The sequence below is a fragment of the Mustelus asterias genome, chromosome 5 (assembly GCF_964213995.1).
Source record: "Mustelus asterias chromosome 5, sMusAst1.hap1.1, whole genome shotgun sequence".
Taxonomy (NCBI): Eukaryota; Metazoa; Chordata; class Chondrichthyes; order Carcharhiniformes; family Triakidae; genus Mustelus; species Mustelus asterias.
The window spans coordinates 7329978-7356725 of record NC_135805.1 but is presented as its reverse complement, the minus strand read 5'-3'; the positions used below and the strand labels follow the sequence as shown (position 1 = coordinate 7356725).

Genomic DNA, 26748 nt, shown 5'->3' with positions numbered 1-26748 from the left:
CCTACACTGATGAAAGGCTCACCGGCCTGTAATTACCTGGATTATTCTTGCTACACTTCTTAAACAAAGGAACAACATTGGCTATTCTCCAATCCTCTGAGACCTCCCCTGTCGCCAGTGAGGATACAAAGATTTCTCTCAAGGCCCCAGCTATTTCCTCCCTTGCCTCTCTCGGTATTCTGGGGTATAAAGTAAGGGAACACTTAGGAAGCAGTGATCATAATATGGTAGAATTCAGTCTGCAATTTGAAAGAAGGAAGGCAGAATCAGATGTGAAGGTTCTACAGTTAAATAAAGGTAATTACAGGCGCATGAGGGAGGAACTGACAAAAATCGACTGGAAGCAGAGCCTAGTGGGAAAGACAGTAGAACAGCAATGGCAGGAGTTTCTGGGAGTAATTGAGGACACAGTGCAGAGGTTCATCCCAAACAAAAGAAAGGTTATCAGAGGGGGGATTAGGCAGCCATGGCTGACAAAGGAAGTCAGGGAATGCATCAAGGCAAAAGAGAGAGCCTATAATGTGGCAAAGAGTAGTGGGAAGTCAGAAGATTGGGAAGGCTATAAAAACAAACAGAGGATAACAAAGAGAGAAATAACGAAGGAGAGGATCAAATATGAAGGTAGGCTAGCCAGTAACATTAGGAATGATAGTAAAAGTTTCTTTAAATACATTAAAAACAAACGGGAGGCAAAAGTAGACATTGGGCCGCTCCAAAATGACGCTGGTAATCTAGTGATGGGAGACAAGGAAATAGCTGAGGAACTTAATAAGTACTTTGCGTCAGTCTTCACAGTAGAAGACATGAGTAATATCCCAACAATTCAGGAAAGTCAGGGGGCAGAGTTGAACATGGTTGCCATCACAAAGGAGAAAGTGCTAGAGAAACTAAAAGGTCTGAAAATTGATAAATCTCCGGGCCCAGATGGGCTACATCCTAGAGTTCTAAAGGAGATAGCTGAAGAAATAGTGGAGGCGTTAGTTATGATCTTTCAAAAGTCACTGGAGTCAGGGAAAGTCCCAGAGGATTGGAAAATCGCTGTTGTAACCCCACTGTTCAAGAAGGGAACAAGAAAAAAGATGGAAAATTATAGGCCAATTAGCCTAACCTCAGTTGTTGGCAAAATTCTAGAATCCATCGTTAAGGATGAGATTTCTAAATTCTTGGAAGTGCAGGGTCGGATTAGGACAAGTCAGCATGGATTTAGTAAGGGGAGGTCGTGCCTGACAAACCTGTTAGAGTTCTTTGAAGAGATAACAAATAGGTTAGACCAAGGAGAGCCAATGGATGTTATCTATCTTGACTTCCAAAAGGCCTTTGACAAGGTGCCTCACGGGAGACTGCTGAGTAAAATAAGGGCCCATGGTATTCGAGGCAAGGTACTAACATGGATTGACGATTGGCTGTCAGACAGAAGGCAGAGAGTTGGGATAAAAGGTTCTTTCTCAGAATGGCAACCGGTGACAAGTGGTGTCCCGCAGGGTTCAGTGTTGGGGCCACAGCTGTTCTCTTTATATATTAACGATCTAGATGACGGGACTGGGAGCATTCTGGCCAAGTTTGCCGATGATACAAAGATAGGTGGAGGGGCAGGTAGTATTGAGGAGGTGGGGAGGCTGCAGAAAGATTTAGACAGTTTAGGAGAGTGGTCCAAGAAGTGGCTGATGAAATTCAACGTGGGCAAGTGCGAGGTCGTACACTTTGGAAAAAAGAATAGAGGCATGGACTATTTTCTAAACGGTGACAAAATTCATAATGCTAAAGTGCAAAGGGACTTGGGAGTCCTAGTCCAGGATTCTCTAAAGGTAAACTTGCAGGTTGAGTCCGTAATTAAGAAAGCAAATGTAATGTTGTCATTTATCTCAAGAGGCTTGGAATACAAAAGCAGGGATGTATTTCTGAGGCTTTATAAAGCACTGGTTAGGCCCCATTTGGAGTACTGTGAGCAATTTTGGGCCCCACACCTCAGGAAGGACATACTGGCACTGGAGCGGGTCCAGCGGAGATTCACACGGATGATCCCAGGAATGGTAGGCCTGACATACGATGAACGTCTGAGGATCGTGGGATTATATTCATTGGAGTTTAGGAGGTTGAGGGGAGATCTGATAGAAACTTACAAGATAATGAACGGCTTAGATAGGATGGACGTAGGGAAGTTGTTTCCATTAACAGGGGAGACTAGGACGCGGGGGCACAGCCTTAGAATAAAAGGGAGTCACTTTAGAACAGAGATGAGGAGAAATTTCTTCAGCCAGAGAGTGGTGGGTCTGTGGAATTCATTGCCACAGAGGGCTGTGGAGGCTGAGACGTTGAGCGTCTTCAAGACAGAAATTGATAAATTCTTGATTTCTCGAGGAATTAAGGGTTATGGGGAGAGAGCAGGTAAATGGAGTTGAAATCAACCATGATTGAATGGTGGAGTGGACTCGATGGGCCGAATGGCCTTACTTCCGCTCCTATGTCTTATGGTCTTATATAGAGTCATAGAGGTTGACAGCATGGAGACAGGCCCTTTGACCCAAATTGTCCATGCCGCCCTTTTTTTTAAAAAACCCCTAAGCTAATCCCAATTACCCGCATTTGGCCCATATCCCTCTGTACCCATCGTACCCATGTAACTATCTAAATGCTTTTTAGAAGATAAAATTGTATCCGCCTCTACTACGACCTCTGGCAGCTTGTTCCAGACACTCACCACCCTCTGTGTGATAAAATTGCCCCTCTGGACACTTTTGTATCTCTCCCCTCTCACCTTTAACCTATGCCCTCTAGTTTTAGACTCCCCTACCTTTGGGAAAAGATATTGACTATCTACCTCGTCATGCCCCTCATTATTTTATAAACCTCTATAAGGTCACCACTCAGCCTCCTACGCTCCAGAGAAAAAAGTCCCAGTCTATTCAACCTCTCCTTATAACTCAATCCATCAAGTTCCGATAGCATCCTAGTAAATCGTTTCTGCACTCTTTCTAGTTTAATAATATCCTTTCTATAATAGGGTGACCAGAATTGCACACAGTATTCCAAGTGTGGCCTTACCAATGTCTTGTACAACTTCAACAAGACTTCCCAACTCCTGTATTCAATGTTCTGACCGATGAAACCAAGCATGCCGAATGCCTTCTTCACCACTCTGTCCACCTGTGACTCCATTTTCAAGGAGCTATGAACATGTACCCCTCGATCTCTTTGTTCTGTAACTCTCCCCAACGCCCTACCATTGACTGAGTAAGTCCTGCCCTGGTTCAATCTACCGAAATGCATCACCTCGCATTTGTCTAAATTAAACTCCATCTACCATTCGTCAGCCCACTGGCCCAATTGGTCAATTGGAGATAACTTTCTTCACTGTCCAATATGCCACCAATCTTGGTCCTCGTCTGCAAACTTACTAACCATGGCCCATATATTCTCATCCAAATCATTAATATAAATGACAAATAACACTGGACGCAGCACTGATCCCTGAGGCACACTGCTGGTCACAAGCCTCCAGCTTGAAAAACAACTCTCTACAACCACCCTTTAGCTGATGTCAAGAAGCCAATTTTGTATCTATTTACATACCTCACCCTGGATCCCGTGAGATTTAACTTTATGCAACAACCTACCATGCGGTACCTTCTCAAAGGCCTTGCTAAAGTCCATGTAGACAACATCAACTGCACTGCCCTCATCTACCTTCTTGGTTACCCCTTCAAAAAACTCAATTAAATTTGTGAGACATGATTTTCCACTCACAAAGCCATGCTGACTGTCCCTAATCAGTCCTTGCATCTCTAAATGCCTGTAGATCCTGCCTCTCAAAATACCTTCCAACAATTTACCCACCACAGATGTGAGGCTCACTGGCCTGTAGTTCCCAGGCTTTTCAAAGAACAAAGAACAATACAGCACAGGAACAGGCCCTTCGGCCCTCCAAGCCCGTGCCGCCCGTTTCCCTGCAGCCCTTTTTAAACAAAGGCACAACATTTGCCACTCTCCAATCTTCAGGCATCTCACCCGTGACTATCGATGATTTAAATATCTCGGCTAGGGGACCCGCAATTTCCTCCCTAGCCTCCCACACCATCCTGGGATATACTTCATCAGGTCCCGGGGATTTATCTACCTTGATGGACTTTAAGACTTCCAGCACCTCCTTCTCTGCAATATGTACACTCCTCAAGACATCACTATTTATTTCATAGAAACCCTACAGTGCAGAAGGAGGCCATTCGGCCCATCGAGTCTGCACCGACCACAATCCCACCCAAGCCCTACCCCCACATATTTACCCGCTAATCCCTCTAACCTACACATCCCAGGACTCTAAGGGGCAATTTTTCACCTGGCCAATCAACCTAACCCGCACATCTTTGGACTGTGGGAGGAAACCGGAGCACCCGGAGGAAACCCACGCAGACACGAGGAGAATGTGCAAACTCCACACAGACAGTGACCCGAGCCGGGAATCGAACCCGGGACCCTGGAGCTGTGAAGCAGCAGTGCTAACCACTGTGCTACCGTGCCGCCCAAGTTCCCTAACATCCATGCTTTTCTCAACAGTAAATACTGATGAGAAATATTCATTTAGGATCTCATCCATCTCTTGTGGATCCGCACATAGATGACTTTGTTGATCCTTAAGAGGCCCTACTTTCTCCCTTGTTACTCTTTTGCCTTTTATGTATTTGTAGAAGCTCTTTGGATTCTCCTTTGCCTTATCTGCCAAAACAATTTCGTGTCCCCTTTTTGCCCTCCTGATTTCTCTCTTAACTCTCCTCCTACACCCCCATACTCTTCAAGAGATTCACCTGATCCCAGCTGCCTATGCATGTCATGTGCCTCTTTCTTCTTCTTGACCAGGGCCTCAATATCCCGAGTCATCCAGGGTTTCCGACTTCTGCCAGCCTTGCCCTTCACTCTAAGAGGAATGTGTTTACTCTGAACCCTGGTTAACACACTTTTGAAAGCATGCCACTTACCAGACGTCCCTTTGCCTTCCCACAGACTCCCCCAATTAACTTTTGAAAATTCCTGCCTGATACCATCAAAATTGGCCTTGCCCCAATTTAGAATTTAGAATATCCCATCAGGCCCTGGAGACTCGTCTCCATCCTTTCCCGGACTCATCAGCCACCAAGTCCTTCTCTTTGGTGAATACCGACACAAAGTACTCATTTAATACCTCGCCCATTTCCTCTGGCTCCACGCATAGATTCCCTCCCTTGTCCTTGAGTGGGCCAACCCTCTCCCTGGCTACCCTCCTGTTCTTTATATATGTGTAAAAAGCCTTGGGATTTTCCTTAATCCTGCTGGCCAATGCTTTTTCATTACCCCTTTTAGCTCTTCTTACTCCTTGCTTAGGTTTCTTTCTACTTCTCCTTTACGTCACACTTGCTTTGTGTGTTCCCAGCCTCCTAGCTTTGACAAATGCTTCCTTTTTCTCTTCGTCTCGGCTCACAATATCTCTCATTATCCAAGCTTCCCAAAACTTGCCATACTTGTCCTTCATCCTTCCAGGAATGTGCCGGTCCTGAATCCCTATCAACTTACACTTACTTCACAGCGCCAGGGACCCGGGTTCGATTCCCGGCTTGGGTAACTGTCTGTGTGGAGTTTGTACATTCTCCCTGTGTCTGCATGGGTTCCCTCCAGTTTCCTCCCACATTCTGAAAAATGTGCTGGTTAAGTGCATTGACCCGAACAGGCACCGGACTGTGGCGACTCGGGGAATTTCAAAATAATCTGAAACAAGACATCTTTCAAAAGTTTAATTTAAAGGGATAAGACGTGACAGGAGAGCTCCAAGCTGTGATTTGCTCCTCTTGCTCCATGTGGCAGGCTGGGGACAGTTCCAGTCCCCTGGGTCAGCATGTGTGCAGGAAGTGTCTCCAGCTACAGCTACTGGAAGCTCGAGTTTCAGAGTTGGAGTGGCGGCTGGAGACACTGTGGAGCATCCACGAGTCAGAGAGTATCGTGGATAGCACATACAGAGAGGTGGTCACACCACAGGCTCAGACTCCGTCGGCAGGAAGGGAATGGGTGACCACCAGACAGAGCAAGAGAGATAGGCAGGTAGTGCAGGAATCTCAAGTGGCCATTCTCCTGCAAAACAGATATATGGCTTTGGATACTGTTGAGGGGAATGACCTCTCTAGGGAAAGCAGCAGCAGCCAAACTCATTGCACCACGGTTGGTTCTGCTGCAGAGGGGAGGGTGTGCCAATGCAATAGTTATTGGGGATTCAATTGTAAGGGGAATGACAGGCATTTCTGGGGCCGCAAACGAGACTCCAGGATGGTACGTTGCCTCCCTGCTGCTCAGGTTAAGAATGTCTCAGAGCGGCTGCAGAACATTCTGAAGGGGGAGGGCGAACTGTCAGTGTTCGCAGTACACATTGGTACAAACGACATAGGTAAAAAAAGGGATGAGGTCCTAAAAGCAGAATACAAGGAGCTAGGAAGAAAGTTAAGAAATCGGACTTCAGAGGTAGTGATCTCAGGATTACTATCGGTGCCACGTGCTAGTCAATAGAAATGACAGGACATATCGGGTAAATACATGGCTGAAGAGATGGTGTCGGGGGAGAGTTTCAGATTCCTGAGGCATTGGGACCGGTTCTGGGGGAGGTGGATCCTGTACAAATTGGACAGGTTACACCTGGGACTAATGTCCTCAGGGGAGTGTTTGCTAAAGTGGTTGGGGTGGGTTTAAACTAATGTGCCGGGGGGGTGGGAACCTATGTAAGGAGTCCGAGAAGGAGGAAGCAAGGACAAAATGTGGGGAGAAGGTTCCAACTACATCAAGAATCAAGAAAAAAGTTAAAAGGAAGGAGAACTCAGGAGATGTTATTAATGGAAGTGCTAGAATTCAAGAAGGTACAAAAACTAGCATAAGGACATTTTATCTGAATGCTCGTAGCATTCAAAACAAGGTAAATGATGGCACAAAGCATTGCGAACGAGTATGATTTGGTGGCCATTACAGAGGCATGGTTGCAGGATGGTCACGACTGGGAGTTAAATATCCAGGGGTATCAGACTGTTCGGAGGGACCAAAAGGAAGATAAAGGGAGGTGGTGTAACTCTGATATTTAAGGATGACATCAGGGCGGTAGTGAGAGATGATATAGGTTCCATGGAAAAAAAGGTTGAATCCATTTGGGTGGAAATTAGAAATAGTAAAGAGAAAAAGTTACTGATGGGCACAGTCTATAGGCCACCAAATAATAACATCCTGGTGGGCGAGAAATAAACAAAGAAATAACTGATGCATGTAAAATGGTACAGCAATTATCATGGGGGATTTTAATCTACATATCAATTGGTTAAACCAGTTCAGTCAATGCAGCCTTGAGGAGGAGTTCATCGAATGTATCCGCGATAGCTTCCTTGAACAGAATGTAATGGAACCTACGAGAGAGCAAGCTATCGTAGATCTGGTCCTGTGTAATGATGATGTGGAGATGCTGGCGTTGGACTGGGGTAAACACAGTAAGAAGTCTAACAACACCAGGTTAAAGTCCAACAGGTTTATTTGGTAGCAAAAGCCACTTGCTTTCGGAACAGGCTGTTCCTTCGTCAGGTGGGTGGGAGTTCTGATCACGAACAGGGCACAAAGACACAAACGCAATTTACATGAATAATGATTGGAATGTGAGTCTTTACAGCTAATCAAGTCTTAAAGGTACAGACAATGTGAGGGAGCATTAAGCACAGGTTAAAGAGATGTGTATTGTCTCCAGACAGGACAGCTAGTGAGATTTTGCACATCCAGGCAAGTTGTGGGGGTTACAGATAGTGTGACATGAACCCAATATCCCGGTTGAGGCCGTCCTCATGTGTGCGGAACCTGGCTATCAGTCTCTGCTCAGCGACTCTGCGCTGTCGTGTGTCGTGAAGGCTGCCTTACCCGGAGATCAGAGGCTGAATGCCCGTGACCGCTGAAGTGCTCCCCAACAGGAAGAGAACAGTCTTGCCTGGTAATTGTCGAGCGGTGTTCATTCATCCGTTGTCGTAGCATCTGCATGGTTTCCCCAATGGACCATGCCTCGGGACATCCTTTCCTGCAGCGTAACAGGCAGACAACGTTGGCCGAGTTGCAAGAGTATGTACCGTGTACCTGGTGGATGGTATTCTCGCGTGAGATGATGGCATCCGTGTCGATGATCCGGCACATCTTGCAGAGGTTGCTGTGGTAGGGTTGTCATTCAGCCTCTGATCTCTGGGTAAGCGTTCTCCAAGGCGGCCTTCACGACACAAGACAGCGCAAAGTCTTGTGCTTAAACAAAGGAGACTACAAAGGGATGAGGGTGGCGTTGACTAAGGTAGTCTGGGAGCAAACACTTTATGGTGGGACAATTGAGGAACAGTGGAGGAATTTCAAAGCGATCTTTCAAAAGTATATACCAGTAATAAGAAAGGACTAGAAAAAGGGATAATCAGCCATGGATATCTAAGGAAATGAAGGAGGGTATCAAATTGAAAGAAAAGGCATACAAAGTGGCAAAGATTAGTGGGAAATCTTTAAAGGTCAACAGAAAGTAAGGAAAAAAACTATAAAGAAAAGTAAGATGGTTTATGAGAGTAAACTAGCTGAGAATATAAAAACAGGTCCAGAAGCCAGTGTTGAGTGTAGTGAGGTACTGAGGAGGGTATCAAGGTCGCAGGAGTGTACCGGCAGACAGGAAGGTGGGTTGAAGTGTGTCCGGAATAAGGTAGGTGAACTTGGAGCGTGGATTGGTACTTGGGACTACAATGTTGTGGCCATTACGGAGACATGGTTAGAACATGGACAGGAATGGTTGTTGCAAGTTCCGGGGTACAGATGTTTCAGTAAGAGTAGGGAAGGTGGTAAAATAGGTGGAAGAGTACCATTGTTAATCAAGGATAGTTTAACAGCTGCAGAAAGGCAGTTCGAGGGGGATCTGCCTACTGAGGTAATATGGGCTGAAGTTAGAAATAGGAAAGGAGCGGTCACGTTGTTAGGAGTTTTCTATAGGCCCCCAAATAGTAATAGAGATGTGGAGGAAGAAATTGCAAAGCAGATTATGGATAGGTGTGGAGGTCATAGGGTAGTTGTCATGGGTGACTTTAACTTTCCAAATATTGATTGGAACCTTTATAGGTCGAATAGTTCGGATGGGGCAGTTTTTGGACAGTGTGTGCAGGAGGGTTTCCTGACACAATATGTGGATAGGCCGACAAGAGATGGGGCCACATTGGACTTGGTACTGGGTAATGAACCAGGCCAAGTGTTAGATTTGTTTGTGGGAGAGCACTTTGGAGATAGTGACCACAACTCGGTGTCTTTCATTATTGCAATGGAGAGGGATAGGGCCATACGACAGGGCAAGGTTTATAATTGGGGGAGGAGTAATTATGATGCAATGAGGCAAGAATTAGGGAGCATAAGATGGGAACAGAAACTGTCAGGGAAAGGGACAAATGAAAAGTGGAGCTTGTTCAAGGAACAAATACTGCGTGTCCTTGATAGGTATGTCCCTGTCAGGCAGGGAGGAAATGGTCGAGTGAGGGAACCATGGTTCACAAAAGAGGTTGAAAGTCTTGTCAAGAGGAAAAAGGAAGTGTATGTAAGGATGAGAAAACAAGGTTCAGTTGGGTCGCTTGAGGGTTACAAGGTAGCAAGGAATGAGCTAAAAAAAGGGGCTTAGGAGAGCTCGGAGGGGGCATGAGAAGTCCTTGGCGGGTCGGATCAAGGAAAACCCCAAGGCTCTGTACTCTTATGTGAGAAATAAAAGAATGACCAGGGTGAGGTTCGGGCCGGTCAAGGATAGTAGTGGGAACTTGTGCATGGGGTCAGAAGAGATAAGAGAGGCGATGAATGAATACTTTTCTTCAGTGTTCACCAAGGAAAGGGGCCATGTTTTTGAGGATGAGCATGTGATACAGGCTGATAGGCTGGAGGAGGTAGATGTTCTGAGGGAAGATGTATTAGCAATTTTGAAAAACCTGAGGGCCAATAAGTCCCCTGGGCCAGATGGGATATATCCCAGGATTCTTTGGGAGGCAAGGGATGAGATTGCAGAGCCTTTGGCTTTGATCTTTGGGTCCTCACTGTCCATGGGGATAGTGCCAGAGAACTGGAGAGTGGCGAATGTTGTTCCTCTGTTCAAAAAAGGAAATAGGAATGACCCTGCTAATTATAGGCTGGCTCGTCTTACTTCGGTGGTCGGTAAGTTAATGGAAAAGGTCCTTTGGGACAGTATTTATGACCATTTGGAAAGATGCTGCTTAATCCGGGATAGTCAACACGGATTCGTGAAGGGTAAGTCTTGCCTCACAAATTTGATTGAATTCTTTGAGGAGGTAACTAAGTGTGTAAATGAAGGTAGAACAGTTGATGTCGTATACATGGATTTTAGTAAGGCGTTTCATAAGGTTCCCCATGGCCGGCTCATGAAGAAAGTAAGGAGGTGTGGGATAGAGGGAAATTTGGCCAATTGAATAAGTAACTGGCTATCTTATAGAAGACAGAGGGTGGTGGTGGATGGAAAATTTTCAGACTGGAGGCAGTTACCAGTGGTGTACCACAGAAATCAGTGCTGAGTCCTCTGCTATTTGTGATTTTTGTCAATGACTTGGAGGAGGGGGCTGAAGGGTGGGTCAGTAAATTTGCTGATGACACCAATATTGGTGGAGTAGTGGATGAGGTGGAGGGCTGATGTGGGCTGCAAAGAGACATTGATAGGATGCAGAGCTGGGCCGAAAAATGGCAGATTGAGTTTAACCCTGATAAATGCGAGGTGATTCATTTTGGTAGGACAAATTTGAATGCAGATTACAGGGTCAACGGCAGCGTTCTGAGGAATGTGGAAGAACAGAGAGATCTTGGGGTTCATATCCACAGATCTCTGAAGGTTGCCACTCAAGTGGATAGAGCCGTGAAGAAGGCCTGTAGTGTGCTAGCGTTTATTAACAGGGGGTTTGAGTTTAAGAGCCGTGGGGTTATGCTGCAACTGTACAGGACCTTGGTGAGACCACATTTGAAATATTGTGTGCAGTTCTGGTCACCTCACTTACTTGTGACTAATAAATAAACTTTTTTTAAAAAGGGGCAGCATGGACAAGTTGGTCCAAAGGGCCCGTTTCCATACTGTAAATGTCTATGACTCTATGACTCTAAATAGCGCTACTCCCGTTTCAATTTTGCTTGTTAGCCGGAAGCAGTAGCGTCTGATTTACCAAAAAATGTGGCTGGCGAATGGAGCGGTCGGCATTTTTGATATTTGTGTCACAGTGGTCTAGGATGTTTGGGCCTCTGCTGGAACAGGAGATGTGCTGTTGGTATCTTGGTCGAACGCTCTTGAGCTTGGTCTGATTGAAGTCCCTGGCCATGATGAACAAGATGTGGAGAAGCTGGCGTTGGACTGGGTAAGCACAGTAAGAAGTCTCACAACACCAGGTTAAAGTCCAACAGGTTTATTTGGCACTAGCATTCGGAGTCTCAGGTTCCTTCATCAGGTGACTGAGGACATGTGTTCACAAACAGGGCATATACAGACACAAACTCAATTTACAAAATAATGGTTGGAAAGCGAGTCTTTACAGATAATCAAGTCTTAAAGGTACAGACAATGTGAGTGGAGAGAGGGTTAAGCACAGGTTAAAGAGATGTGTGTTGTCTCCAGACAGGACAGTTCGTGAGAATTTGCAAGTCCAGGCAAGTCGTGGGGGTTACAGATAGTGTGACATGAACCCAAGATAACGGTTGAGGCCGTCCTCATGTGTGCGGAACTTGGCTATCAGTCTCTGCTCAGCGACCCTGCGTTGTCGTGTGTCGTGAAGGCCGCCTTGGAGAACGCTTACTCGAAGATCAGAGGCCGAATGCCCGTGACCGCTGAAGTGGTCCCCAACAGGAAGAGAACACTCTTGCCTGGTGAGTGTCGAACAGTGTTCATTCATCCGTTGTCGTAGTGTCTGCATGGTCGCCCCAATGTACCATGCCCCGGGACATCCTTTCCTGCAGCGTATCAGGTAGACAACGTTGGCCGAGTTGCAAGAGTATGTACTGTGTACCTGGTGGATGGTGTTCTCACGCGAGATGATGGCATCCGTGTCGATGATCCGGCATGTCTTGCAGAGGTTGCTGTGGCAGGGTTGTGTGGTGTTGTGGTCACTGTTCTCCTGAAGACTGAGTAGTTTGCTGCTGACAATGGTCTGTTTGGGGTTGTGCCTTCGTCGTCCAGTACTTCCCCGGGGCGGAGACGCTACGACATCTTCTCCGGAGTCTTCAACATATCATTGATGAAGACGAACATCTCACCAAGGCTATCCCCGCACCCCCACTTGTTGCCTTCAAACAACCGCACAACCTCAAACAGACCATTGTCCGCAGCAAACTACCCAGCCTTCAGGAGAACAGTAACCACGACACCACACAACCCTGCCACTGCAACCTCTGCAAGACGTGCCAGATCATCGACAGGGATGCCATCATCTCACGTGAGAACACCATCCACCAGGTACACGGTACATACTCTTGCAACTCGGCCAACGTTGTCTGCCTGATATGCTGCAGGAAAGGATGTCCCGAGGCATAGTACATTGGGGAGACCATGCAGATGCAACGACAACGGATGAATGAACACCGCTCAACAATCACCAGACAAGAGTGTTCTCTTCCTGTTGGGGAGCACTTCAGCGGTCACGGACATTCGGCCTCTGATCTTCGGTTAAACGTTCTCCAAGGCGGCCTTCACGACACATGACAGCGCAGAGATGCTGAGCAGAGACTGATAGCTAAGTTCCGCGCACATGAGGACGGCCTCAATCGGGATCTTGGGGGTTACATGCTGACATGTGACATGAACCCACAACTTTCTTGGACTTGCAAAATCTCACTCACTGTCCTGGCTGGAGACAATACACATCTCTTTAACCTGTGCTTAACGCTCTCTCCACTCACATTGTCTGTACCTTTAAGACTTGATTACCTGTAAAGACTCACATTCCAACCATTATTTTGAAAAATTGAGTTTGTGTCTTTGTTTGCCCTGTTTGTAAACAGAACTCCCACTTACCTGACGAAGGAACAGCGTTCCGAAAGCTAGTGGCTTTTGCTACCAAATAAACCTGTTGGACTTTAACCTGGTGTTGTGAGACTTCTTACTGTGTTTACCCCAGTCCAACGCCGGCATCTCCACATCAGGATGAATGATAAGCATGGCAAGTTTTGGGAACCTTGGATAACGAGAGATATTGTGAGCCTAGTCAAAGAGAAAAAGGAAGCATTTGTCAAAGCTAGGAGGCTGGGAACACATGAAGCAAGTGTGGAATACAAGGAAAGTAGAAAGAAACTTAAGCAAGGAGTAAGGAGGGCTAAAAGGGGTCACGACAAAGCATTGACCAGCAGGATTCAGGAAAATCCCAAGGCTTTTTATACATATATAAAAAGCAAGAGGGTAGCCAGGGAGAGGTTTGGCCCACTCAAGGACAGGGGAGGGAATCTATGCGTGGAGCCAGAGGAAATAGGCGAGGTATTAAATGAGTACTTTGCGTCAGTATTCACCAAAGAAAAGGACTTGGTGGATGTTGAGTCTGGGAAAGGGTGTGCAGATAGTTTGAGTCATGTTGAGATCAAAAAGGAGGAGGTATTGGGGTTCTTGAGAAACATTAAGGTAGACAAGTCCCCAGGGCCTGATGGGATGTACCCCAGAACACTGAAAGAAGCAAGGGAGGAAATTGCTGAGGCCTTGAAATAAATCTTTGTATCCTCACTGGCTACAGGGGGATCCCAGAGAATTGAAGAATAGCCAAAATTGTTCCTTTTGTTTAAGAAGGGTAGCAAGAATAATCCAGGTAATTACAGGCCGGTGAGCCTTACATCAGTGGTAGGGAAATTATTGGAGAGGATTCTTTGAGACACGATTTAAGTGGACGTATTAGTGAGAGGCAACATGGTTTTGTGAAAGGGAGGTCGTGTCTCACCAACTTGATTGATATTTTCGAGGAAGTGGTGAAGATAACCGATGATGGTAGGGCAGTAGATGTTGTCTACATGGGCTTCAGTAAGGCCTTTGACAAGGTCCCTCATGGCAGACTAGTGCAGAAGGTGAGGTTGCATGGGATCAGATGTGAGCTGGCAAGGTGGATACAAAACGGGTTCAGTCAAAGAAGACAGAGGGTAGCAGTGGAAGTGTGCATTTCTGAATGGAGGGCTGTGACAAGTGGTGTTCCTCAGGGATCAGTGCTGGGATCTTTGCTGTTTGTAATATATATTGGAGGAAAATGTAACTGGATTGATTAGTAAGTTTGCGGACGACACAAAAGTTGGTGGATTTGCGGATAGCGATGGCAACCGTCAGAGGATACAGCAGGATATAGATTGGTTGGAGACTTGGGTGGAGAGGTGGAAGATGGAGTTTAATCCGGACAAATGTGAGGTAATGCATTTTGGAAGGTCTAATACAGAGAGGAAGTGGCAGAGAGAGTAAATGGCAGAACCCTTAGGAGTATTGATAGGCAAAGGGATCTGGGTGTACAAGTACACAGGTCACTGAAAGTGGCAATGCAGGTGGAGAAGGTAGTCAAGAAGGCATACGGCATGCTTGCCTTCATCGGCTGTGGTATTGAGTTTAAAAATTGGCAAGTCATGTTGCAGCTTTATAGAACATTAGTTAGGCCGCACTTGGAATACGGTGTTCAATTCTGGTCGCCACACTACCAGAAGGATGTGTGGAGACTTTGGAGAGGGTACAGAAAAGATTTACCAGGATGTTGCCTGGTATTGAGTGCATCAGCTCTGAGGAGATTTGGAGAAACTTGGTTTGTTCTCACTGGAACGACAGAGGTTGAGGGGTGACCTGATAGAAGTCTACAAGATTATGAGGCATGGACATAGTGGATAGTCCGAAGCTTTTTCCCAGGGTGGAAGAGTCAATTACAAGGGGGCACAGGTTTAAAGTGCGAGGGGCAAGGTTTAAAAGAGATGTACGAGGCAGTTTCTTTACACAGGGGGTGGTGGGTGCATGGAACTTGTTGCCGAGGGAGGTAGTAGAAGCAGATACGGTCGTGACTTTTAAGGGGCGTCTTGGCAAATACATGAATAGGATGGGAATAGAGGGATGTGGACCCCAGAAGGTTAGCGTGTTTTAATTAAGTCAGGCAGCATGGTCGGTGCAGGCTTGGAGGGCCGAAGGACCTGTTCCTGTGAAGTAATTTTCTTTGTTCTTTGCCCCTCATTATTTTATAGACCTTTATAAGATCACCCTTAAGCCTCTTACACTCCAGATAAAAAAGTCCCAGTCTATCCAGCGCCTCCTTATAATTCAAACCATCAAGTCCTGGTAGCATCCTAGTAAGTCTTTTCTGCACTCTTTCTCGTTTAATAATATCCTTTCTACAATAGGGTGACTAGAACTCTACACTGTATTCTTCAAAAGTGACGTCAGAGGGAAGCTGTGATCTGATTGGTTGATAGCAAATCTGCCCCAAATTTAAAAAAAACACAGCTAAACTCGTAAACTTAAATTAAACTAATTAATTAATTAGAGATGGCTGGTCAGGTGATGTGCTTGAGCTGCTTGATGTGGGAGCTGGCAGATCCCATTGCGAGCTACAGCGACCACATCTGCAGTAAGTGTTGGCTGCTTGAAAAACTTCGGCTCAGAGCTGATGAGCTGGAGTCTGAGCTTCAAACACTGAGGCACATCCGGGAGGGGGTGACTTACCTGGACACTGTGTTTCAGGAGGCAGTCACACCTGTCAGAGTAAATAGTTTAAATCCTGCCAGTGGCCAGGGACAGCAGGGTGTGACTGCAAGTCAGGCAGGTAAAGGGAACCAGCAGTCAGGAACTCAGGAGCCTCAGCCCTTGACCCTGTCCAACAGGTATGAGGCACTTGCTCCCTGTGTGGATGGCAAACAGGGCTGCAGGAAGGATGAGTCAGCTGACCAAGGCACCATGGTTCAGCAGGCCATTCAAGGGGAGGAAGTAAATAGGCAAGTTGTAGTTGTAGGGGATTCTATTATCAGGGGGATAGATAGTATCCTTTGTGAGCAGGATAGAGTGTCCCGCATGGTATGTTGCCTGCCCGGTGCTAGGGTGCGGGACATCTCTGACCGGCTTGAAAGGATACTGGAGAGGGAGGGGGAGGATCCAGTTGTTGTGGTCCATGTTGGTACCAACAACATAGGCAAGTCTAGGAAAGAGGACCTGTTTAGAGATTAGAAAGAGCTAGGATTCAAATTAAAAAACAGGTCCTCAAGGGTCATAATCTCCGGATTACTGCCCGAGCCACGTGCAAATTGACATAGGGAGGCAAGAATAAGGGAAGTTAACACGTGGCTGAAAGAGTGGTGTGGGAAAGAGGGGTTCTTTTTCATGGGACACTGGCATCAGTTTTGGGGCAGGGGGGACCTATACCGTTGGGATGGTCTCCACCTGGACCGAGCTGGGATCAATGTTCTGGCGAAGAGAGTAAATGGGGTGGTCAATAGGACTTTAAACTAGAGATTGGGGGGGAAGGGAAAGTCAGGGAACCAAGAGGTGAAGGAATCAGTGGGAAGCGTAGCTGCTTAGGATTACAAAAAATCACGAAAAGACAGCACTCAGGAGAGGTTACGATAGTCCCCATCTCACAAAATATGACACAGTGTCTGGAAAGGCTCAGTAAACCAAGGTCCACCACACTACGAAAACAAAAAGGGACGGTCAATAGGGAATTAAAGGTGCTATATTTAAATGCCCGCAGTGTCCGGAACAAGGTAGATGAGCTTGTGGCCCAGATTGTGACTGGCAGGTATGATGTGGTAGACATCACAGAGACGTGGTTGCAGGGGGTTCAGGACTGGCAGTTAAACTTCCAGGGATTCACAACCTATCGAAAAGACAGAGAGGTGGGTAGAGGGGGCGGGGTTGCCTTGTTAATTAGAAATGAAATTAAATCAATAGCACTAAACGACATAGGGTCAGACGATGTGGAGTCTGTGTGGGTAGAATTGAGGAACCACAAAGGCAAAAAAACCATAATGGGAGTTATGTACAGGCCTCCTGACAGTGGTCAGGACCAGGGGCACAAAATGCACCACAAAATAGAAAGGGCATGTCAGAAAGGCAAGGTCACAGTGATCATGGGGGATTTCAATATGCAGGTGGACTGGGTAAATAATGTTGCCAGTGGACCCAAAGAAAGGGAATTCATTGAATGTTTACAGGATGGCTTTTTGGAACAGCTTGTGATGGAGCCCACGAGGGAACAGGCTATTCTGGACTTAGTGTTATGTAATGAGCCAGACATGATAAAAGATCTTAAAGTAAGGGAACACTTAGGAAGCAGTGATCATAATATGGTAGAATTCAGTCTGCAATTTGAAAGAAGGAAGGCAGAATCAGATGTGAAGGTTCTACAGTTAAATAAAGGTAATTACAGGCGCATGAGGGAGGAACTGACAAAAATCGACTGGAAGCAGAGCCTAGTGGGAAAGACAGTAGAACAGCAATGGCAGGAGTTTCTGGGAGTAATTGAGGACACAGTGCAGAGGTTCATCCCAAACAAAAGAAAGGTTATCAGAGGGGGGATTAGGCAGCCATGGCTGACAAAGGAAGTCAGGGAATGCATCAAGGCAAAAGAGAGAGCCTATAATGTGGCAAAGAGTAGTGGGAAGTCAGAAGATTGGGAAGGCTATAAAAACAAACAGAGGATAACAAAGAGAGAAATAACGAAGGAGAGGATCAAATATGAAGGTAGGCTAGCCAGTAACATTAGGAATGATAGTAAAAGTTTCTTTAAATACATTAAAAACAAACGGGAGGCAAAAGTAGACATTGGGCCGCTCCAAAATGACGCTGGTAATCTAGTGATGGGAGACAAGGAAATAGCTGAGGAACTTAATAAGTACTTTGCGTCAGTCTTCACAGTAGAAGACATGAGTAATATCCCAACAATTCAGGAAAGTCAGGGGGCAGAGTTGAACATGGTTGCCATCACAAAGGAGAAAGTGCTAGAGAAACTAAAAGGTCTGAAAATTGATAAATCTCCGGGCCCAGATGGGCTACATCCTAGAGTTCTAAAGGAGATAGCTGAAGAAATAGTGGAGGCGTTAGTTATGATCTTTCAAAAGTCACTGGAGTCAGGGAAAGTCCCAGAGGATTGGAAAATCGCTGTTGTAACCCCACTGTTCAAGAAGGGAACAAGAAAAAAGATGGAAAATTATAGGCCAATTAGCCTAACCTCAGTTGTTGGCAAAATTCTAGAATCCATCGTTAAGGATGAGATTTCTAAATTCTTGGAAGTGCAGGGTCGGATTAGGACAAGTCAGCATGGATTTAGTAAGGGGAGGTCGTGCCTGACAAACCTGTTAGAGTTCTTTGAAGAGATAACAAATAGGTTAGACCAAGGAGAGCCAATGGATGTTATCTATCTTGACTTCCAAAAGGCCTTTGACAAGGTGCCTCACGGGAGACTGCTGAGTAAAATAAGGGCCCATGGTATTCGAGGCAAGGTACTAACATGGATTGACGATTGGCTGTCAGACAGAAGGCAGAGAGTTGGGATAAAAGGTCCTTTCTCAGAATGGCAACTGGTGACAAGTGGTGTCCCGCAGGGTTCAGTGTTGGGGCCACAGCTGTTCTCTTTATATATTAACGATCTAGATGACGGGACTGGGAGCATTCTGGCCAAGTTTGCCGATGATACAAAGATAGGTGGAGGGGCAGGTAGTATTGAGGAGGTGGGGAGGCTGCAGAAAGATTTAGACAGTTTAGGAGAGTGGTCCAAGAAGTGGCTGATGAAATTCAACGTGGGCAAGTGCGAGGTCGTACACTTTGGAAAAAAGAATAGAGGCATGGACTATTTTCTAAACGGTGACAAAATTCATAATGCTAAAGTGCAAAGGGACTTGGGAGTCCTAGTCCAGGATTCTCTAAAGGTAAACTTGCAGGTTGAGTCCGTAATTAAGAAAGCAAATGTAATGTTGTCATTTATCTCAAGAGGCTTGGAATACAAAAGCAGGGATGTACTTCTGAGGCTTTATAAAGCACTGGTTAGGCCCCATTTGGAGTACTGTGAGCAATTTTGGGCCCCACACCTCAGGAAGGACATACTGGCACTGGAGCGGGTCCAGCGGAGATTCACACGGATGATCCCAGGAATGGTAGGCCTGACATACGATGAACGTCTGAGGATCGTGGGATTATATTCATTGGAGTTTAGGAGGTTGAGGGGAGATCTGATAGAAACTTACAAGATAATGAACGGCTTAGATAGGATGGACGTAGGGAAGTTGTTTCCGTTAACAGGGGAGACTAGGACGCGGGGGCACAGCCTTAGAATAAAAGGGAGTCACTTTAGAACAGAGATGAGGAGAAATTTCTTCAGCCAGAGAGTGGTGGGTCTGTGGAATTCATTGCCACAGAGGGCTGTGGTATATATGGATTTTAGTAAGGCGTTTGATAAGGTTCACCATGGTAGGCTTCTGCAGAAAATGCAGATGTATGGGATTGGGGGTGATCTAGGAAATTGGATCAGGAATTGGCTAGCGGATAGGAAACAGAGGGTGGTGGTTGATAGTAAATATTCATCATGGAGTGCGGTTACAAGTGGTGTACCTCAGGGATCTGTTTTGGGGCCACTGCTGTTTGTAATATTTATTAATGATCTGGATGAGGGTATAGTTGGGTGGATTAGCAAATTTGCTGATGACACCAAAGTCGGTGGTGTGGTAGACAGTGAGGAAGGGTGTCGTAGTTTGCAGGAAGACTTAGACAGGTTGCAAAGTTGGGCCGAGAGGTGGCGGATGGAGTTTAATGCGGAGAAGTGTGAGGTAATTCACTTTGGTAGGAATAACAGATGTGTTGAGTATAGGGCTAACGGGAGGACTTTGAATAGTGTGGAGGAGCAGAGGGATCTAGGTGTATGTGTGCATAGATCCCTGAAAGTTGGGAATCAAGTAGATAAGGTTGTTAAGAAGGCATATGGTGTTTTGGCGTTTATTGGTAGGGGGATTGAATTTAGGAGTCGTAGCGTTATGTTGCAACTGTACACAACTCTGGTGCGGCCGCACTTGGAGTACTGTGTGCAGTTCTGGTCCCCACATTACAGGAAGGATGTGGAGGCTTTGGAGAGGGTGCAGAGGAGGTTTACCAGGATGTTGCCTGGTATGGAGGGGAGATCCTATGAGGAGAGGCTGAGGGATTTGGGATTGTTTTCGCTGGAAAGGCGGCGGCTAAGAGGGGATCTTATTGAAACATATAAGATGATTAGAGGTTTAGATAGGGTGGATAGTGATAGCCTTTTTCCTCTGATGGAGAAATCCAGCACGAGGGGGCATGGCTTTAAATTGAGGGGGGGTAGTTATAGAACCGATGTCAGGGGTAGGTTCTTTACCCAGAGGGTGGTGAGGGATTGGAATGCCCTGCCAGCATCAGTAGTAAATGCGCCTAGTTTGGGGGCGTTTAAGAGATCCGTAGATAGGTTCATGGACGAAAAGAAATTGGTTTAGGTTGGAGGGTCACAGTTTTTTTTTTAACTGGTCGGTGCAACATCGTGGGCCGAAGGGCCTGTTCTGCGCTGTAATGTTCTATGTTCTATGTTCTATGTTCTAAGACGTTGAGCGTCTTCAAGACAGAAATTGATAAATTCTTGATTTCTCGAGGAATTAAGGGCTATGGGGAGAGAGCGGGTAAATGGAGTTGAAATCAACCATGATTGAATGGTGGAGTGGACTCGATGGGCCGAATGGCCTTACTTCCGCTCCTATGTCTTAAAAAAAAGTGTGGCCTTACTAACGTCTTGTACAACTGCAACTTCAATAAGACGATCCAACTCCTGTACTCAGTGTCCTGACCAATGAAACCAAGCATGCCGGATGCCTTCTTCACCACCCTGTCCACCTGTGAATCCACTTTCAATGAACTATGAACATGTACCCCTCCGTCTTTGTTCTATAACACCCCACAATGCCCGACCACTCACTGAGTAAGTCCTGTCCCAATTCGATCTACCAAAATGCATCACCTCATTTATCTAAATTAAACTCCATCTGCCATTCATCGGCCCACTGGCCCAATTCATCAAGATCCTGTTGCAATCCGAGATTACCTTCTTCACTGTCCACTATGCCACCAATCTTGGTGTCATCTGCAAACCTACTAACCATGCCTCCTAAATTCTCATCCAAATGTAAATAACAAATAACAGCGGACCCAGCACCAATCCCTGAGTCACACCGCTGGTTACATGCCTCCAGTTTGAAAAACAACCCTCTACAACCACTCCCTGGCTTCTGTCATCAAGCCAATTTTGTATCCAATTGACTACCTCACCCTGGATTAAGTGAAATTTAACCTTATGTAACACCTACCATGTGGTACCTATTAGGATAGTCAAAGTCTCCTACTTTAATTGTTCTCTTGTTCTTACAGGGAGAAATTCTCACTTTCATTATTTGGGGTCTGTAGTATACTCCCAGAAGTGCGACTACCCTTTTTTTATTTCTAAGCTCAACCTATAAGATTTGTTGACCCATTTGGTTTATCATCCCTTCTCTCAACTGGAATTAATTCTTTAACAATTAGTGCTACTCCCCCTCCTTTTAATCTCCCGCTTTATCGTATCTGAAGACTTTATAAGCAGGGATATTGACCTGCCAATTTTGCCCCTCTTTTAGCCAGGTTTCTGCTATAACGATGACATCCTGCTGCCATGTGCCTACCTCTGTCCTTAACTCATCTACCTTGTTTGTAATACTCCTTGCACTGAAGTGTAAACAGTTTAACCCCATCATTTTCCCTTGCTGGACACTTTTTAAACTTTGCTTCTCCTGTAATTCCACGTCCGTCACTGCATCTCCTGCATCACTCACTAATGTTCTACCTGAATTCTCCTAATCTGAATCTGACCTATCTCACCCAACTTTTTAGATCCCATCCCCCTGCTGCACTAGATAAATACTCAACAGAACTTGCAAATGTCCCTGCAAGGACATTGGTCCCAACTCTGCCTGGGTCCAGCCCATCCAGTTTGTGCAGGTCCAAACTTCCCCACAACTGGTCCCAAGAATCTGAATCCCTTCCGGCCACACCATCTCTCCAGCCAATACTAAGAATAGAAATTAAACATTTTTTTTGTAGCTGTGAATTTTCTAAATGTTAATATTTAGAGGGAGTTGGATATTCTCACACAAAAAAAAAACAAAGCTACAATGCAAGTACAGCATGAATATAAGGAATTATTACAACAATGGTCCAGAGCTTTGGTGAAATTGTTTGTCGTGTTAGTCTCCAAACCAAAAGAAGGAAATACTTTTACTGGAGGCAAGACAGCAAAGGTTCATATGTTTGGACTTGGGGTGGGAGTGGGAGTGGCGGTCAGGTAGGACATGGGGGGATTGGTTCCTGCAATGAGATAGATGTCCTGGAAGGCTGAATAAAATGAGCCTACAGAAGAATGAAAAGGAGATCTCAGGCCCGATTTTACCATTTTCATTCTAAGTGCTGAACCTGGGTGCAATTCAGGTCCGACTTGGAAATCTCCTTTCAGGCGGCCCCATATGCACTTAGCCTGAAAAAAATTCTGCGAGTCTGAATTGCACTGTGGGCAGGGCTTATCATGCCCAAAATGATCGGGGCTCTGAACTGCGCATGTGCAGTTAGAAAAGAAATTTGAAAAATGCGCCCTTGTCACATCGCTCCTGGGCCGCAAAAAGTGGATAAAGCGGCCCAGGAGTGAAAAGCAGGAGCAATGGCCCCCACAGACATCGCCCCACCCCCACAACATAACTGTCCCCCTTATCCACTCACCCACTACCCAGACCAATCGCCCACAGAGTGGCAGCAGGCCCCCTCTACCCTCCCCTCACACCAGAGATCCATCTGGCCTTCCCGCCCCCCCCTTCTGTCCCCCTACCAGAGATACATCCTACCTTTTAAGGCAAGGATAGATAAATTTTTGAACAGTAAAGGAATTAAGGTTATGGTGAACGGGCGGGTAAGTGGAGCTGAGACCACAAAAGGATCAGCCATGATCTTATTGAATGGCGGAGCAGACTCAAGGGGCCAGATGGCCTACTCCTGCTCTTAGTTCTTATGTTCTTATTTACCTTCATTTCCGCCCCCCCCCCAACTAACCAGTGAGCGATTGGGCCACCGCCCCCCCCCCCCCCCACCCCCACCCCCACCAGAGATACATCTTACCCGCCTCCCTCCTCCCTCCCCCCCAAACCAGAGAACGATCGGGTCTCCCTCCCCACCAGGGAATGATCGGGCCTCCCCCCACCTGCCCCCTGAGAATGATCTGGCCTCCCTCCCCCCTAACCAAGCAGACAGCGATATGCCCTCCCTCCCCTCCACCTCCCCCACCAGAGGTATATCTGACCCGCCTCCGCCTCCACCTCCCCCACCAGAAAATGATCGGGCCTCCCTTCTCCCACGTCCCCCCACCCCTCCCCCCCCAACCAGAGAATGATCTGATCTGCGTCCCCACCCCCCACCACCAATCTGAGTCAGAGAGCTGTTGGAAGCTCTGAACTCACCTCTTCAGAAGCTGGAGCGCCCGAAACAGACCTTTGCCGAGCAGGTCTGTTTCGCGCCGAATCTGAACAGGCGAACGTGATGGTAAAGGGGGAAATGCTAGTAAAGTTGGACAGGCAGCCCAATAATTCAATTTAAATGGATGCAAATGCATTTAAATTGCCGTTGTGCCTGTTTCGGGCGCAAATCAGATCGCAGCCATTTTCGGGCCTTGGTAAAGTGGGCATCTGTACGGACGCGGGTGTGGATCGCATTAATGGCCTCGCGCCCAACTTTATCAAGTTTTTGCACCCGAAAATGGGTGCGACACAATAGTAAAATCGGGCCCCCCATTTAAATGTACCAGGTTCTGAAGGGGCTTGACACGCTAGACACTGAGGCTGTTTTACCTGGGGACACATCTCATGATAAGATTTTGTTCATTTCAGACTGAGATGAGAATTTTTTATCTGAAGTAGTCTAGCATATTGACAGTGCAATTAAAGATTGTTCCTTGCCAGTGATGCTGACACCCAAAAAATGGATTTAAAGGAACAGCCTAATAAAAATGCAGAAGCAGGTGCAGGGTAGCTTTGAAACAGGTGGTCTGGAATGTTGTACATTTGCTGAGGGGACATAGGAACTAATAATTCCAAATTATATAGAGCAGAATGGATGAGGCTGAATAATTAGAGGGAAGAGGCGGCAGGGTCTGCAGGAAGGGGTGTACAGTGTTTAATTGAACTTCAGCAGAAGTCAATGGAAAGGAAAATGGGGCAAAGTGTAAAACTGATTTGCAATTTGCTATTGCTCATTTTATACCATCAGACAAAAATAATGTACTCTCCTATGGGGTTTGAATGAGACTGACTAATGGCTCAACATACCTCAATGTCGTCCTTAAAAGGAAGCAGAGGAGCATCCATAACATTTTTCAGAGTAAATGTTTCTGATGTCACATTAAATTTATGCCCTGTTACTGCAGATATTCGGTCCCAATGTCTCAGTTCCATTGACTTGTTGGACATCATTTCAAGCAGGGGACATGATTCACTGAAATCATCTATTTTCTTCTTTAGATCCAGAAACGCTTGCCATTCCTTCAAGCCTTTGGGCAACCTCCGGCACCTAAAAATGGTTCAGATCAAATAACATTTCACTTGGTTAAAATGAATTAACATGGTGGCACAGTAGTTAGCACTGCTGCCTCACAGTTCCAGGGACTCAGGTTCGATTCCTAGCTTGGTCACTGTCTGTGTGGAGTTTGCACATTCTCCCCGTGAATGCATGGGTTTCCTCCGGGTACTCCGGTTTCCTCACACAGTCTGAAAGACATGCTGGTAAGGTGCACTGGCCATGCTAAATTCTCCCTCAGTGTACCGGAACAGGTGCCGGAGTGTAGCGACTAGAGGATATTCATTGTCATGTTAATGTAAGCCTACTTATGACACTAATAAATAAACTATAAAATGTATATTACACAACTTCACAATATACTTCAGAAAAAAAAGGAAAGTGCTGAAACACTAAGGTCTGTAGCAATACAGTTTTCCTTTATTCATTCATTGTGCAATGGCAGGCAATAGGTCAGAAAATTGGACAGAATATAAGGAACAGCAAAGGATGACTAAAAGATTATTAAGGGGGCAGAAATTCCAGTACAAGAGAAAACAAGCTAGAAATATAAGAACCAATGGTAGAAGTTTTTATAAATGTTTTACAAAAGTCCAAAGATGTGCGGGTTAGGTTGATTGACCATGCTAAAATTGCCCCTTAGTGTCCTGAGATGCGTAGGTTAGAGAGATTAGCGGGTAAATGTGTAGGAATATGGGGGTAGGGCCTAGGTGGGACTGTGGTCAGTGCAGACTCGATGGGCCAGATGGCCTCTTTCTGCACTGTAGGGTTTCTATGATTCGAAAAGAAAAGAGTTAACAAGGTAAACCTTGGTCCTATAGAAAGTCAGTCTGCAGAATTGATAATGGAATACCAGGAGATGGCAGATGAATTGAACAAGTATTTGCATCAATCTCCACTCTAGAGGATCCAAGTAACATCTAAAGGATCCAAGTAACATCCCAGAAACAACTAAAAACCAGGAAGTAGGAGGTAGAGAGAAACTCAGGGACAGTGCAGTTATCAAAGAAGTGGTGCTGTACTGTGGGCTGACAAGAGACTAGATCCTGATCGATATCCTAGGATCTTTAAAAAGTGTCTCGTGAGGCAATTAAATCATTGGTTTTAATGTTATAAAATACCATCATTTCTGGGAAGGTTCCATTAGATTGGAAGATGGCAAATATAACTCCATTATTCAAAAAGCAGGACTATAGGCCAGTTAACTGAAAATCTGTCATTGAAAAATTGTTAAAGAAGTTACAGCAGAGCACTTGGAAAAGCCCAAAGTAATCAAGCAGATTCAACATGATTTGTGCAATGGAAACTGTGTTTAACCAATTTATTACAGTCCTTTGAGGAAGTAACATGTGGTGTGGATAAAGGGGAACTGGTGGATGTACTTTACTTTATTTTTCAGAAGGGATTTAATAAAGTGTCACATCACAGGGTACTATAGAAAATAAAAGCTCATATCATAGGGTAACATATTGGCATGAATAGAAGATTAGTTGGTTAGCAGGAAGCAGTGAGTTAGGTACAAATGTTTTTACAGATTGGCAAGAAGGAGTGAGCGGTGGAACCTCAACTGCTTACAATTTATATAAATGACTTGGATGAAGGGTTTAAAAAGATGGTTGCTAAATTTACTGATGACACAAAGATAGGTAGGAAGGTAAGTTGTGCAGAGGAGGCTACAAAGGGCATAGATAAGTTAAGTGAGTTGTAAAAGTGTGGGAAAATGTGAAATTGTCCAGTTTGGAAGGAAGAATAAAAAAATATATTATCTAAAATGGTGAGAGACTGCAGAGCTCTGAGGTACAGAGGGATCAGGGTGTCCTGGCACATGAATTACAAAAGGCTAGTATGCAGTTGCAGCAAGTAATTTAGAAGGCTAATCGAATGTTATTGTTTATTATAAGTGGGATTATAAGTTATATTAGTATTATAAGTAGGGAGGTTATGCTTCAGTTGTACAGGGCACGAGGGAGACCACATTTGGAGTACCATGTTCAGTATTGGACACCTTATTTAAGGAAGGGTGAAACTGCATTGGAGTTAGTTCAGAGAAGGTTTATCAGGCGAATACCTGAAATGGGTGAGCTGCCTCATGAGGAAAGATTGGACAGGTTAAGCTTATATCCACTGGAGTTTAGAAGAGTAAAAGGGAACTTGATTGA

General features: G+C 45.7%; 1 protein-coding gene across 1 annotated transcript in view; it reads right to left on the bottom strand.

Annotated features, from left to right (window-relative positions):
- The window catches only part of LOC144493944 (dynein axonemal heavy chain 8-like), a 1661706-nt gene that overhangs the window by 738670 nt on the left and 896288 nt on the right, over positions 1–26748 (bottom strand). Inside the window, exon 40 of the mRNA XM_078213521.1 lies at positions 24343–24583. Coding sequence (XP_078069647.1) covers positions 24343–24583 — 241 coding nt within the window. The remainder of the gene's footprint in view (positions 1–24342; positions 24584–26748) is intronic.